Genomic DNA, 13968 nt, shown 5'->3' with positions numbered 1-13968 from the left:
CAATTAAATAATCATTCCTACTCTCATTTAGAATAAATTTTTAAAATATATACACTGAGGACACCTGGGTGAGTGTCCGACTCTTGATTTCAGCTCAGGTCACGATCTCAGGGTTGTTAGATCTAGACCCACATCAGGATTCTCTGTCTCCCTTTTCCTCTGCCCCTCCCCAAAGTAAAAAAAAAAAAAAAGCTCTTAAAAATACGTAAAAATTAAAATACATACACTGAGACACATTTGTATCAAAAATATAAAATAAACTAAAATGAAGAGAAAATTTTAAAAGCTATCAGAGATAAAAGAACAGTAACTGGGGGTGCCTGGGTGGCGCAGTCGTTAAGCATCTGCCTTCGGCTCTGGGTGTGATCTCAGCTTTCTGGGATGGAGCCTCACATCAGGCTCCTCAACTGGGAGCCTGCTTCTTCCTCTCCCACTCCCCCTGCTTGTGTTCCCTCTCTCACTGGCTATCTCTCTCTGTCAAATAAATAAATAAAATCTTAAAAAAAAAAAAAAGAACAGTAACTGGACAAAGAGCACGTAGGTAGAATAAACTCGGCAATTAGAGATGTCAGTAAATAATGCAATATTATCCTTAAAATGCTGAGGGAAAATGAGCATCAACTTATAATTCTGTCCCCATCTGTAAGCCATTACTCATGAACTGTAATAAAATTAAGGATATTTTCAAAGACTAGGAGAATTTACCACTCACATGCTCTAGATGGAAGAATTAAGGAAGGAAGAAGGAAGCAATCCTCAAGAAAGCAGATGCAAAGAGCAACAATACCAGAGAATAGAAAATTTTGCCAGAGTGCATCTCAGGCAATAAGGGTAAATATTACTTCATGAAACTTGTGTTTTGGTTTTATACATTTATGGCTCACATATATACATTATTTGAGTTACAAATTTTTTAAAAAGAAGCAACTGAAGGCAAAGAAACTGGAAAATATGCTAATAAATTCAAGTAAGGGCTGACTGAAAAGGCTTGGGAGACTAACTGGGAGGGTTAAAAACAAAGTAGATCTAAAATACTAGATCTAAAATACTAGCATCTAGTAACAGATCAGTGTTAAAAGCTCTAAAGTCCCTATATTGTTTAGGAGGTAAATATATTCGCCTTAAATCTTAATTCAACTATGAATGTTGAACATTCAAGAATAATCACTAAGAGATTAAAAATAGAATGTACTGTATGGTGACTAATATAACAAAAATCATAAAAAAAAATAAAAAATGAGGGAAATTAAAAACTAAATCTTCATTTTTTGATCTGATGGTGAAATTAAATCACATATATGTGTAACTTAGCAGTATAACATAGTACTTGACATGTAATAAAGTAAATGATTTCTGTTATTATTATTAAATAAATATAAATAAAAATAGAATGTGTAATTTCTGAACCAATGGAGAGGAAAAGAGAGAATACAGAAAACTCAATCCAATAGAAGGAAAGAAGGAAAGGTGAAAAAGTAAAGAAAAAAATACATAGTAAATAGGAAGCACAAAATAAAATTATAGAAATAAGCACAAATATATCAGTAATCACAATATACATAATATAATTATATTTGATGATTAAGACACACAAATTAACTATTTTTAAAAATGAAATCTAGTTATACGCTGGACATAACTACAACATAATCACTCAGCTTGAAAATAAAGGAATATCTAACTTACAGAAAATACAGGGGAGAAAGAAACATGTTAAATGACCCCATAGAGACTCAATTAGCAAAATCCAGACTCTGAAAAACACTTCAAGACAAACATCTATGTTTCTTCAACAAATAAATTGCAAGGGGAAAAAGAGAGAAGGTACCAAGAAGTTAAAAGAGACTTATAAGCCATCAAATGACTGCCATGTAAGGACTTCACTCGGATTCCAGCTAGAATAAAAAATAAGCTATTTTTAAAAATGAGATAGCTGACAACACTGAAACACTGATTAGATACATGACAATATTAAGTTTTTTTTAAAAGGAGCAATAATATTACTATGCTTCTGTTTTTAAAAAAGAAAACTTATCTTTTAGACATATTTATAAAATATTTATAGGTAGATAATGCGCTATCTGGGATTTGCTTCAAAATCATCCAGGAAAAGGTGGGAGGAGTAGGTGGGTGTTCACATAAAAGAGGACTGACCATGAGCTGATAATTGTTAAAGGTGGTTATAGGTACGTGAAGGTTAATTACACGATTCTGTCTTCTTTTGAAATTTTCCATGATAAATTTTTTAAAAATTAAATGTATCAAAAAAGATACACCAGGGAAAAGCAAGCAAGGAAATATTAATATTAGACAAAACTGACTGAGTCTAAAAACATTGGGGATGAAGAGGGTCATTAATGAGAAAAGGGGCAAAATTCTACAAAAAATATAACAATCAGGAACATAATCATTTTACAACATAGCTTCAACTATATAATGCAACATTTAACAGAATCACAAGGAGAAAGTCCACAATCACTGTGGGCAATTTTTAATGCATTGTTCTGAGCAATGAATAGATCAAGCAGACTAAAAAATCACAAAGAATACAGGACAATGTAAAAGCTTGATTACACATATATACGTATACATATACAATTTAAAAGCTCGACTAAACATACATCCACACACACACATACATGCATGTACACACATACACACACATCCTACATAAACCAACAGAAAATGCAGATTCTTTTCAAATAAACATTTACAAAAACTGACCATACATCCCAGGCCACAAAGGAAATTTTAACAGATATCTAAGAATTACTATTATCATACACTCATCTAATCGTAATGCAACGAAAATGGGAATAAGTTAAAAATACAACCCAAACCCCATAATACTGGAAAGCTAAAAATCCCTTTTATGAGCTAAAGAAGACATCTTAATACAAACTATTCAGATCAAAACAACCCCAAAACATGGAGGGTATCAGAGCTCTTGCCTGGGTCCTTGAAGGAACATGTTCAGCTTCAAATACATTTATTAAAAAAAAAGAAAGAATGAAGTTAGGAAAAAGGCAACAGGTTAAGCCTTCAAAAACAGAAGAAATAGTTAAGCGAAGGGGTAGAAATTTATGAAAAAGAAAATTAACAGAATCAAACCAAAGCCTGTTTTTAAAAAAAAAAAGAAAAAGAAAACTGCATTAAATTGCTGACAAGACTGAATGAAAGAGAACGTAAGGATAAACTACTATAGATACAGTAGACATTTTTTTAAGTAACTACCCTAATTTCATTCTTTGAATAAGAAATGCAAACATATACTATTTTCACCACCGTTTAACCAGAACCTCAAATTCCAGCTCTGCAGTTGACCAGGGACAAAGAGCAACCTCAACCCCAAGCTCTGTGCAACCCTCGGCAAGTGTGTGGCTGGCGGCGCCCCACTCTAGAGGCTGTGGCATTGGCTTCTCAGGGAAAAAATGGCTTGGGTGGGAGCCAATCACATTATCACAAAAATAATCCTAATTTAACAATTAGGGGACTGAGGGCTTCAGCTCACCAATGAAAACTATTCCTAGCTCTGTAGTTCCCAAAGGGCAATGCTTATTCTTTCAAAGCAAGGCTTCAGTCCCCCCACCAATCCCCCACCACACACACACACACACACACACACACACACACACACACACACACACCTTCAGAAATGCCAATGGTTTTTGAGGCACATGTTTTTTCAGATTCAGGACCAGAAGACAATGCAATGTGATCTTCAGGTTCAACCTGTAGAAAAACACACACAACAAAATGAAGATTTTATAGTTTGATAACTCCACAATACTGTTAAATAATCTTATGTACCTTTTAAATATTAGGGCAACAAGCAAAAGAAATGAGATTAAATCCAAAAAGAGCTAAATGGTGGGATGGATGAAGAGAAGGAAATTTTTACTTATTTGTAGTCTAAATGATTTAACCTTTTTAGGCATGATAAGGAAAACAACATCATATAATTTTAGATTGGGGAGGAACATTAGCTACCATTTAGACAAACCTTTCATTTTAAAAATGAGAGAACAGGGCCCAGAGAAATTCAGTGACTTTCTTAGTGGCAGGACATGGATTTGAACCAAGGTCTTCAAAGCCCCTAGTCAGGGCTTGTCCACAAGTATCCCTCTGTCTCTCCCAGGCTTAAAGTCCATTCTCTTCATTAAAATAAATGAGTCAAAATCTTTGTATCTATATGTGCAGTATAACAGGATGAGAACATTTTAAAACAATATCCCAAAATCTTTCATTTAAATTAGTGTTAGTTCTTGGGGTGCTGGGGTAGCCCAGTCAGTTAAACATCTGCCTTTGGCTCAGGTCATCATCCCAGAGTCCTGGGATCGAGCCCCACATTGGGCTACCTGCTCAGCGGGGAGTCTGCTTCTCCCTCTCACACTCCCCCTGCTTGTTCTCTCTCTCTCAAATAAATACATAATTTCACATATATATATATACACACACATATAAATTTATATATACAAATAAGTTTTATATAAATAAATTTATATTTTATAATATATATTTTATATATTTTAAATTTATGTAATTAAATTTAATATAATTTATATATTTTTATAAAATATATTTTATATAAATATTTTATATAAATATATATAAATAAATTTGTAAATTTATAAATAAATATTAGTTCCTTCAAAGAAGTCCCCTTAGCAGACTAAATACTTATGGAGTTTAATCAACCTTCCTTTGAGAACTCTTCCTTTGAAATTGTCCCCCGGCTTGCACTACCATTATGAACAACTATTCTGGTGATAAGTCTTTATTATATAAATGTGATTTTATCACTGTCAGAATCTAAAACTGAGAGAGCAAAGATAACCATTAAATAAATATGTATTGAATGCCTGCCGTGTTACCAAGCAAAAGACACAGTCCCTATCCTCCAGTATTAAAAGGCTTGGGCTAAGAGGGGAGCCGTAACAGAATATTTGGGAACTTTTTAAAAATACACGTGTGTGATCTATACCCTCCCTCCTGCCAAGCCACTGCCCCCTCCTATGTCCCCAGCATACCACCCCAGATTCAGTAGGGCTGGCATGTATATTTTTTAAAAAGATCATGACATGCACAGCTGTCCTTTTATCTAATGGATCCAGATCTGCGGAAATTCCTTCTTGAGATTCTTCCTTTGGTTTGCTTTCTCCTGAGTCTCATAACTACCTCAGAATGCTCCTTCTCAAGCTTTGTTGTTGAATCATCTTTAAAAGTTCACCCACCCACAGAATTCTGTCCTTTACCCTCTTTTTCTCCTCATTCAGTGTATTCTCTCTGGGTGAGTGCCCTGTTATGATCTGAACTTCCTCCTACGGACTCTAAAAATCTGTACCATTAACCCAAATCTAGCTCCTAAGCTCCAGAAGCATATACGCAACTGCCTACTAATCTCACAACACCTCAAATTCAAGATGTTCCTGACCGAAATCACTATGCCTCTCTTCCCCCAAAACACGCAGACTTCTTCCCTAGTTTGGAAAATGACTCCACCATTCACTCAGGCTCGAAATCTGGGTACCACCGAATCTACTCTTCTTCACCTTCCCATAGCCCAGTACCCTCTGAGTCCTGCTACATCTTTCTCCATCCCCAATGCTAAAGTTCAGATTATCATTACTTCTTGGCTTGGTATTCAGCGGGTCCCAAACATCAGTCAGTAAATCCAGTATAGAACTAGCTGCATAAGAATTATTCGTGAAGCTTATTAATTACACAGATTCCTGGGCCCTACCCCAGAATTACTTAAAATCAGAATTTCAGGGGTGTGGGCCCATAAGTCTGCATTTCTAACAAGTTCCCAAGATGACACTAATGAGTAGTCAGTTTAGAATAGCTGTGACCCAACTGATCTCCCTGTTCTCAGCCTTATCCTCTCCAGTGTGCCCTCCACACTGCTGCCAGAGCGTCTGATCACATCATTTCACTGCTGAAAATTCTTCAATGGCTCCCTCCTGCCTATTTATAGCATAGGACAAAATCCTAACCACTTGACATGGCAAACGATACTTTCTGTCATTCCTTATCTACCCCTACCTAGTTCTACTGCCAGATGTCTTAGAGCCCAATACCATCAACCTCTCCCTCACAATGTTTCATCAGCCCTTCCTTATCTAACTGGTGAATATTAACTCATTACCAACTCCAGAGTGACCTCTACAAAGCCATCGCTGATGCCACATCTTCACTTACTTACCTGTCCAGCCACCACAGGTCACGTGTACCTGCGGTGTTCTCACCGCACCGTTCATGTGTATTTACTGGTGTGTACCTCTATCTTCTTTCATTAGATTCTAAGCTGCTTGACAGTAGTCACTATGTAGGCCTTATCTATCTTCTAGTCCCAGAACTTAGCACAGGGCCCAGCATGCAGTAGAAGCTTAATAAATGTTTATTGATGAACAAACGATTCTTGGACTCTGGAGCAAGCCAGGATCAAGACTAGATTCAAGCATACATAATATATTTGGCTCTAGATATGTTTAATATACTAGAACATAAGGCCATTTTGAAAGTGATTCCTTGGAATAAGGAGTTCCAAAGATGACTTTAACACTTAACACTCATTTTGAAGTGCTAGATGTAAGTCTGGGTTAAAAAAACAAAAAGGAAAACAACCAAATAAACATCATAATATCATTACTTAACAGTAGTCCTGTCTCATGTTTTTTATGTGTAAATTCACGTAAGTCTAATCTTAACTTTTGTTATTTGCTAAATGTTCGAATTAAAGAAATACTATAAACCTAATAAACACATCTTTTAAAATGTCAACCTGCTAGCAACCTGGAATATTTGTTAGGTAAGTCAGTGACGGAATTCTTATCCTGCAGATCAATTTGCATTTCCCAATACAAGGCTTTAACACATTCAAAATATTTTTACTATTTGTTCCTTAATCTTTATTTTATGTAAATTTTACTTCCTTAAAAATTAACAGTTTTGTGCAAAATAATTAATTCATGTTTGAGACTTCCTATTTGTCTAACTACCATGCTATACAAATATACATAAATAATCTCTTTCTTATGCATATTTTTTAAAGATACAGAAAACGTCTAAGGACTGCTATTCCCATTGTATAATATATTTAAAAGAAACTGAGAATTCCAAATACAAAGATAACAGTATTTTTATAAAGTTAAAAAAATCCTGAAGAAAATGATACTCAAGGGGCGCCTGGGTGGCACAGCGTTTAAGCGTCTGCCTTCAGCTCAGGGTGTGATCCCGGCGTTATGGGATCGAGCCCCACATCAGGCTCCTCTGCTATGAGCCTGCTTCTTCCTCTCCCACTCCCCCTGCTTGTGTTCCCTCTCTCGCTGGCTGTCTCTATCTCTGTCAAATTAAAAAAAAAAAAAAAAAGAAAATGATACTCAATTATGAGCAGGGTTCATTTAAAACCACATTCTTGTTTTGTAATTCATGTATTTCTTTCCCATGTAGGAAGCACTCGTTCACTTCTTAAAAGTTTAAGGCAGTGGTTGTCAACTGGGGGGCAATTTTGCCTCCCAGAGAACATCTGGCCATGCCTGAAGACATTTTTTTATTATTACAGCAAAGCTAGCAGGGAAAGATCAGGGAAGCATCCTACAATGCACACGACAGTCTTCCACAACAAAGAATCATCTGACCCAAATACAATAATGCTGAGGTTGAGAATCCTAGCTTAAAAAAAAAATTTTCCCATTATTTTTAAAAACCAAATGTCTAAAATTACATCACATTACAAATCTAATAACTCAGTAACAAACACCTAAAATAAAGTCTACCTTATCACAGTGTCGATCTAGCATTTTGTATCTGGGGCAATCCTGCTCTATGTTCTCGGCAATGTTCTGTATTGCTAACAGCTGCTCATCGATTTCCTGAAGCTTGGAGGTGAGACGCTCCAGCCGGCGAGCTGCAGAGCTCTGGGCAGGGCGGGCTGCAGACACATCCTGCAGCAGCTCCCACCGCGGATCATCTTCTGCCGCAGCTGACTTTGAGCTCTGTTCTTTGAATCGAAAATCTGGCTTCAGCATATCTAAATGTTAATAAAGGTAATCAATAGCAGAATTGATTAGAATTAAGGAAGAAGTAGATGCTGATAATCTAATTTTTTTGAAGACCTCGTTTTAAGTCAACATAACATTCTCTTCCAAATCTGTTTCCATACACTCAGAAATAACACTTCAACTTGACTTCTGAGAGTTGTCTGTTGTGAGGTAAGAATACATAAAAGTATTACTATTACTACAAAACTCCATATACAAGGCAGGTTGAATGTTATTTTTACCCTCTGCTACAAGAACATACTTCAACAAAAAGCAACTTTATTGAATATTTTTGACTTTTTATTTATTTTAAAGATTTACTTATTTATTGTGAGAGAGAGAAAGAGTGTGGGGGGAGGGGCAGAAGGAAAGCCTCTCAGGCAGACTCCCCACCGAGCACAGAACCCACTGCAGGGCTTGATTTCCGGACCTTGAGATCATGACCTGAACCGAAATCAAGAGCCTGACGCTTAACTGACTGAGCCACCCACGTGCCCCTATTTTTGACTTTTTAAAACTCTACTTGAAAACCAACAGTGTCACACAGTAAAAGCTAGGCCCACTGTGGGCCACTACCAACTCTACAGGGGATCGCAGCCTAACAAAGACCAATACCAAAGCCAACGACTCTCCCAACTCTTAAACTCAATTGATTTTTGTCCCAAATTTGAAACACTTCATTTTTAAATGTGTTCTTTTTCTGGCTTCTGGGTCTCCTTCTCCCTTTATTGCTCTTCCTTCTTAGTTGTCTTCTCGTTCTTCTCTTCTGCCACCCACCCCTCTGACCCATCAGTACTTCCGGGGTGCCTGTCTCAGCTCACTTCTCACTCTACGCACTCTCCCTGGGTGCTGTCACTGATGCACAGGTGACTCTCAAATTCACATGGCATCTTCCTGAGCTCCGGCCCTTACATCCACCTACGTCCCGGATATCTCATTTAGGTTGTCACAAAAGCCCATCAATTGAAACTCGTTGCTCTGCCCCTCCAACTTGCTCCCTCCGCCTGATTCCCCAGTTCAGTGAGTAGCACTATCATTTACCCACGTTCCTAAGCCAGAGGCCTGAGAGTCATTCAAGGTTTTTCTCTTTCCTTTAGATCCAAAGTAACACCAAAATTTCCATTCCTACCGTCATTGCTTAGCTGAAGCTTTCACAATAGATGGATCCCAAATAGTATCCCTATCTCTAATTTATTCTACCCCATTTAGTCCATCTTCCACACAGATCTTTTAAAACATAAATCTGATATTGTTCCTTTTTTCCCACCTCAAATTCTTCCGTGTTTCTCTAATACCTTCATCTTAAAAGTCCAAATGCCTCAGTATGAGGACAATGCCATTCAGTCTTTCCTGTCTCCCTCTCCAGCTCATCTCTTGCTATGTCTTAAACAAACAAAACCACTCCACTGCCTCCAAGCAAACTTTAATTCTCTCAACCTCTCCAGGCTCCATCAAACCTCCAAGTCACTGTACAATCTAGTCTCTCAGTCTGTGTGCCCTTTCTCTCCCTAAGTGTCCCCATTCTCCTAGAGACAGAGTAGATGCTATATTTCCCAAGAATCTCATCCATACCACGTTGACAGCACTTCCCATGTTGTATCATAATCCTCTGCTTCTCTGCCTTCCTTTCCTCCTCGAGGTGAGCGCCCAGGCAGAGAGCCTCGTATTACTCTCTTCTTTAGCCCTGGTATCTGGCCCCTGACTTAGTTTTTATTGATCACAAGGTCAAATGAGGATTATGATGCCTGATCTACCTAACTTACAGAGGTTTTGTGAAGACTGAATTATGCAACAAAATAACTCTGAAAAATGTGAATCACTGGACATATTTAAGTAGTGCCTCCTATCTTTCAGCCCCAGTCTAGCATGAGGCTTCCCATGAGAGGATAACGGCAAATTGCAATGCAGACGACAGCTGCATCACTTTCCACTACCTGGTTTGGCCTTACCTTTTTTTTTTAAGTAATCTCTACACCTAACATGGGGATCAAACTCATGACCCCAAGATCAAGAGTCGCATGCTCTACTGACCCGGCCTGTCAGGCCATCCTAGCCTTACCTTTTTCAGCTTGACTCTCACAGTACTTTAACATCTATCCTTCCTGTTTCTCAACATCCTGAAGTGTCTCCCTTAGTCACTCTCAGGAAAGAATTTTGTATACAAACTTCGAGGAGAAAATACAGCAAAAGAGCTGGACATGCTCAAAAATCCAGAATGGCCTACACATAATGAAACTAGCTTCCCTTTCCTTGGGAATCTGCTCCACTCCCACTGACTAACAGAAAAAATCACTTAGAGGGTTAAATACTTAGCTCCATTGACCCAGAAAAAATTCTCCCTCTGGTCAGCAAAGCTCTGCTTGCTATTAATAGCTGAAAGCATTTCTATTGGAGATAGTTTCTAAAATAGGAAACTACTGTCATTCAAAATGGTGAGCAAGTATCACTAAAAGTAGGAATTTATTATTTGTTTTGCTTTTGTTTTAAATACCTAGGGAGCCTGTCCCTCCTTCTCCCAGCCTTTACCTATAATACAAATCCCACTCAACTCTATTATGTAACTAGATTCTGAATTCTTTAAGGTATATTATGTAAATACGATGATGGAATTTATTTTCAAAATATAAAACACATCCTTTTAAATTGGCATTTTAAAGTTGTTCTCTTTAATAAGAAGGGTCCACTGACATATTTTTGTATCCAGTCCGCCCAGAGAAGGATCTTCCAAAAGGCTGAATAAATTTGATCTGATTGATGAAGGAAATTAACCTGTAGCTCGTGGTCATTTGAAATGCTGGCTGAGGATATTCAGCGGTCACAGAGAGATGGGTCTGGTTCCAGTTTAGCAGAATTTCAGAAGTTGACTGGTGTGAACATAAAGGGAGACTACGTAGCCCACAGGCATTTTTTTTAAGATTATTTATTTATTTATTTTAGAGAGGGAGAGAGTGTAGGGGGGCAGGGACAGAGGGACTGGAAGAGAGAGAGAGTCTTAAGCAGACTCCGTGCTGAGTGCAGAGCCCCATGCAGGGCTCGACCCCATGACCTTGAGATCACAATCTGAGCCGAAACCAAGGGTCAGATGCTCAACTGACCGCACCACCCAGGAGCCCCAGGTAGGCCACAGGCATTTGGCAAGATGTAACCCACATGACATTCCTATGACGTTGTGTCCCACAGAGATATAAGTAAGGTAAGATAACGTTAATTTACTTGCAAAAAGTATCCAAACTATGAAGTGACAGAGCTGGGACCAAAAACCAGATCTGTTCTACTTGAATCTGGAAGTCAAGCTCTTTTCATTTCCCTACGCACTTCCCCAGCTTAAAAGATTATTAGTTTCATACACTCTCCCTTCAATACCCATGCACTGAACAGCCCCATGACAGGAGAGAGAGGGTGAGCCAAAGCTTCAAAATCTGAAATGCTGGCACAGCATTTAACAGAAGTGCCCTAACACATCCTAAGGTGAGGTTTCCCTGCCACCCATCCCTTCCTTACTCCTCACATCTCCTGAGTGCCCACTGTTGATACACAATTAGCAGGCAGGGCTGGACTCTGCCCCCCAAGCGTCTGACAACCACAAGGCTGGGTGCACTCCTCCCAGCAGCTGTGGAACCCAGAAGACAGACTGGCTTTCTGTTGCAGGAAGTCTGATTGCATATTAAGGTTAATCTAATCAGGGGTGCCTGGGTGGCTCAGATGGTCAGGTGTCTGCCTTCGGCTCAGGTAATGATCTCCAGATCCTGGGATCGAGCCCTGTGTTGGACTCCCAGCTCAGCAGGGAGTCTGCTTCTCCCTCTCCCTCTGCCTCTCTCCCTGCTCATGCTCTATCTCTCTGTATCAAAAGAATAAATATAAAAGATCATTCATAGGCTATAATAACTTTAGGTTTTGGAGAAATATCCTTCTAAATCTTGCAAATATTTTACAGTAATTCAACCTGATTTATAACTATAAAACTGAATATTTTACTAATAATATTTTACTTTTGGCTGAATACCTGTGTATTTTCTATATGTTATTCTAGAATCTCCCACCTTTTTAAATAAGAGAATTCCTTTTTAACACCAAAGCACTCATGACATCCCATCAGATATTTATTTTTAGCTCCTTAATTAAGAAAAGACATATGTACAAACGGATCTGTAGTCTCCTTGCAAAATACCCATGGGCCCAGCTTTGGAACCATGACTCTACCTCATTTACCTATCTGACCCCACTCTCCGTAGCAAGGGAAAAGCCTTTTCCTGGTTTCTTTTGCAATTATCAAGTTTTAGAACTTATTTCTACATATCAGTAATTTAGGGAAGGGGGAGAGTCATATTATACAATTAGGGCATTCACCTTTGTCCTGCTGGATTTCTGATGGTATAGGTGAGGTGATCCCAGGCTCCTTCACCTCTGTACTGCTCGCTCTCCAGCTTCTTCCATCCAGACAGGATGGAGACACTTTTGCAGGTTTAAAAAATAAATCCATACTGGAATTGGCAGACTCTATCAAGAATATGAAAAGCATACAAAGATTGATTCTCACCTTCTAAACAAGGAGTTAGACGATTAGTAGAATATTTCTAGGGGCGCCTGGGTGGCTCATTCAGTTAAGCATCCAACTCTTGATTTTGGCTCAGGTCATGATCTCAGGGTTTTGAGATCAAGCCCCACATCAGCCTCTGCCCTGGGCATGGAGTCTGCTTGAGATTCTCTCCCTCACTTTCTCCCCTCCCCCCCAAAAAGAACATTTCTAAATTTGAATATAAACATCCAAAAGTATAGTGGGTTTGCAAGAGAAGAGCTAAGAGACTTAAGAAGGGGTAACAATGCTATAATAAAGAATTTTTCAAAATGTTTTTAATCTGCTTAAAAAGTAGGAAAAAATTATTACCTTCACTCTTAAAACTGTGCAAGGGAACAGCATTTGTAACTGAAGCTGCCATATAATGTAACTCTGCAGAAGACGGGGCCTCCAGATGATCGCTTGGCTGTTTGATAATAGCATCATTTGAAGGATCTTCTTTGACAGGCAATTCCTGTAGATCATCAGCTTTAATGTCAATCACATTTATGTAAGTGTGTCCAACCTGAACCAAAACACGTAAAATCAAAGAGGGTTACGTTCTTTTTACTCTGTAGCAGAGCCAGTCTGTACCCTTCGCCCCTATTAAAAAAAAAAAAAAAACCTGTGTGTGTATATATGTATATACACACACACACCCTTATTTATTTATTTCTAAAGGTAAGAAGAGCTTAAATGAGTCTGACTTAGGGAAAGCTCCAGGAAGTATGTGTTATGGTCTTAGTTTACAATACGTTGGGGTATAATATTTAAATTTCAATTTTTTGATCTTTCCAACAAAGCTACATAGATCCCATTTTAGCTTCATTTCATCTATACAATTCAATAATGCACATAACCATAATAAATTTTAGCAAATGTATTATTATAACCGCTGAATGGCAATACCAGATTTAGTACCAGATCAGACAGTGAAGGTGACACAGGTTTCTCTGATATTTCAGTGGGAAGTCTGAGATTTAGACATACATCAGGAGCCAACATTTGAGGAACATTCAAAGGTTCATGTTCTGAAAATTAAGAAAAGAAAAATCAGGAATATAAAAAAAAAATCTGTAAATAAGCTCTGAGTCATTAGCATTATGACAAGTTAGCAACAAATAACAAAAATTTTTTTTGTTAAAGATCTAAGTAGGGGGCGCCTAGCTTGCTCAGTCAATGGAGTGTGTGGCTCTTGATCTCGGGATTCTGAGTTTGGGCCCCACTTTGGGTGAAGACATTACTTAAAACTAAAATCTTAAAAAAAAAAATCTAAGTAGAAGTTTCATAGGTATAAATAAATTCTATGCAATTCTAAAGGCAATTTACTCTAGAGTAACTCATAGTTGAATAGAGACTGATTATTGCTTT

The 13968-nt window shown here is 38.0% G+C and overlaps 1 protein-coding gene across 15 annotated transcripts in view; it reads right to left on the bottom strand.

Annotated features, from left to right (window-relative positions):
- Nucleotides 1-13968, bottom strand: part of CPLANE1 (ciliogenesis and planar polarity effector 1) — a 140686-nt gene that overhangs the window by 28905 nt on the left and 97813 nt on the right. For 13 of the 15 annotated variants that reach the window (XR_004624326.1, XR_004624325.1, XR_004624323.1 and 10 more), the window contains 5 exons: nucleotides 13507-13628; nucleotides 12928-13123; nucleotides 12390-12539; nucleotides 7779-8032; nucleotides 3648-3732 (listed from right to left, as the gene is read on the bottom strand). Coding sequence is in view for 9 of the 15 variants with exons in the window: in XM_034657000.1 (XP_034512891.1) it covers nucleotides 3648-3732; nucleotides 7779-8032; nucleotides 12390-12539; nucleotides 12928-13123; nucleotides 13507-13628 (807 nt within the window). In the remaining 6 variants the exon portion in view is untranslated. The remainder of the gene's footprint in view (nucleotides 1-3647; nucleotides 3733-7778; nucleotides 8033-12389; nucleotides 12540-12927; nucleotides 13124-13506; nucleotides 13629-13968) is intronic. The other 2 variants (XM_034657002.1, XM_034657007.1) reach the window with 2 other exon arrangements.

Source organism: Ailuropoda melanoleuca, chromosome 3 (assembly GCF_002007445.2).
Source record: "Ailuropoda melanoleuca isolate Jingjing chromosome 3, ASM200744v2, whole genome shotgun sequence".
NCBI lineage: Eukaryota > Metazoa > Chordata > Mammalia > Carnivora > Ursidae > Ailuropoda > Ailuropoda melanoleuca.
This window is presented reverse-complemented; position numbering and strand designations above follow the sequence as displayed.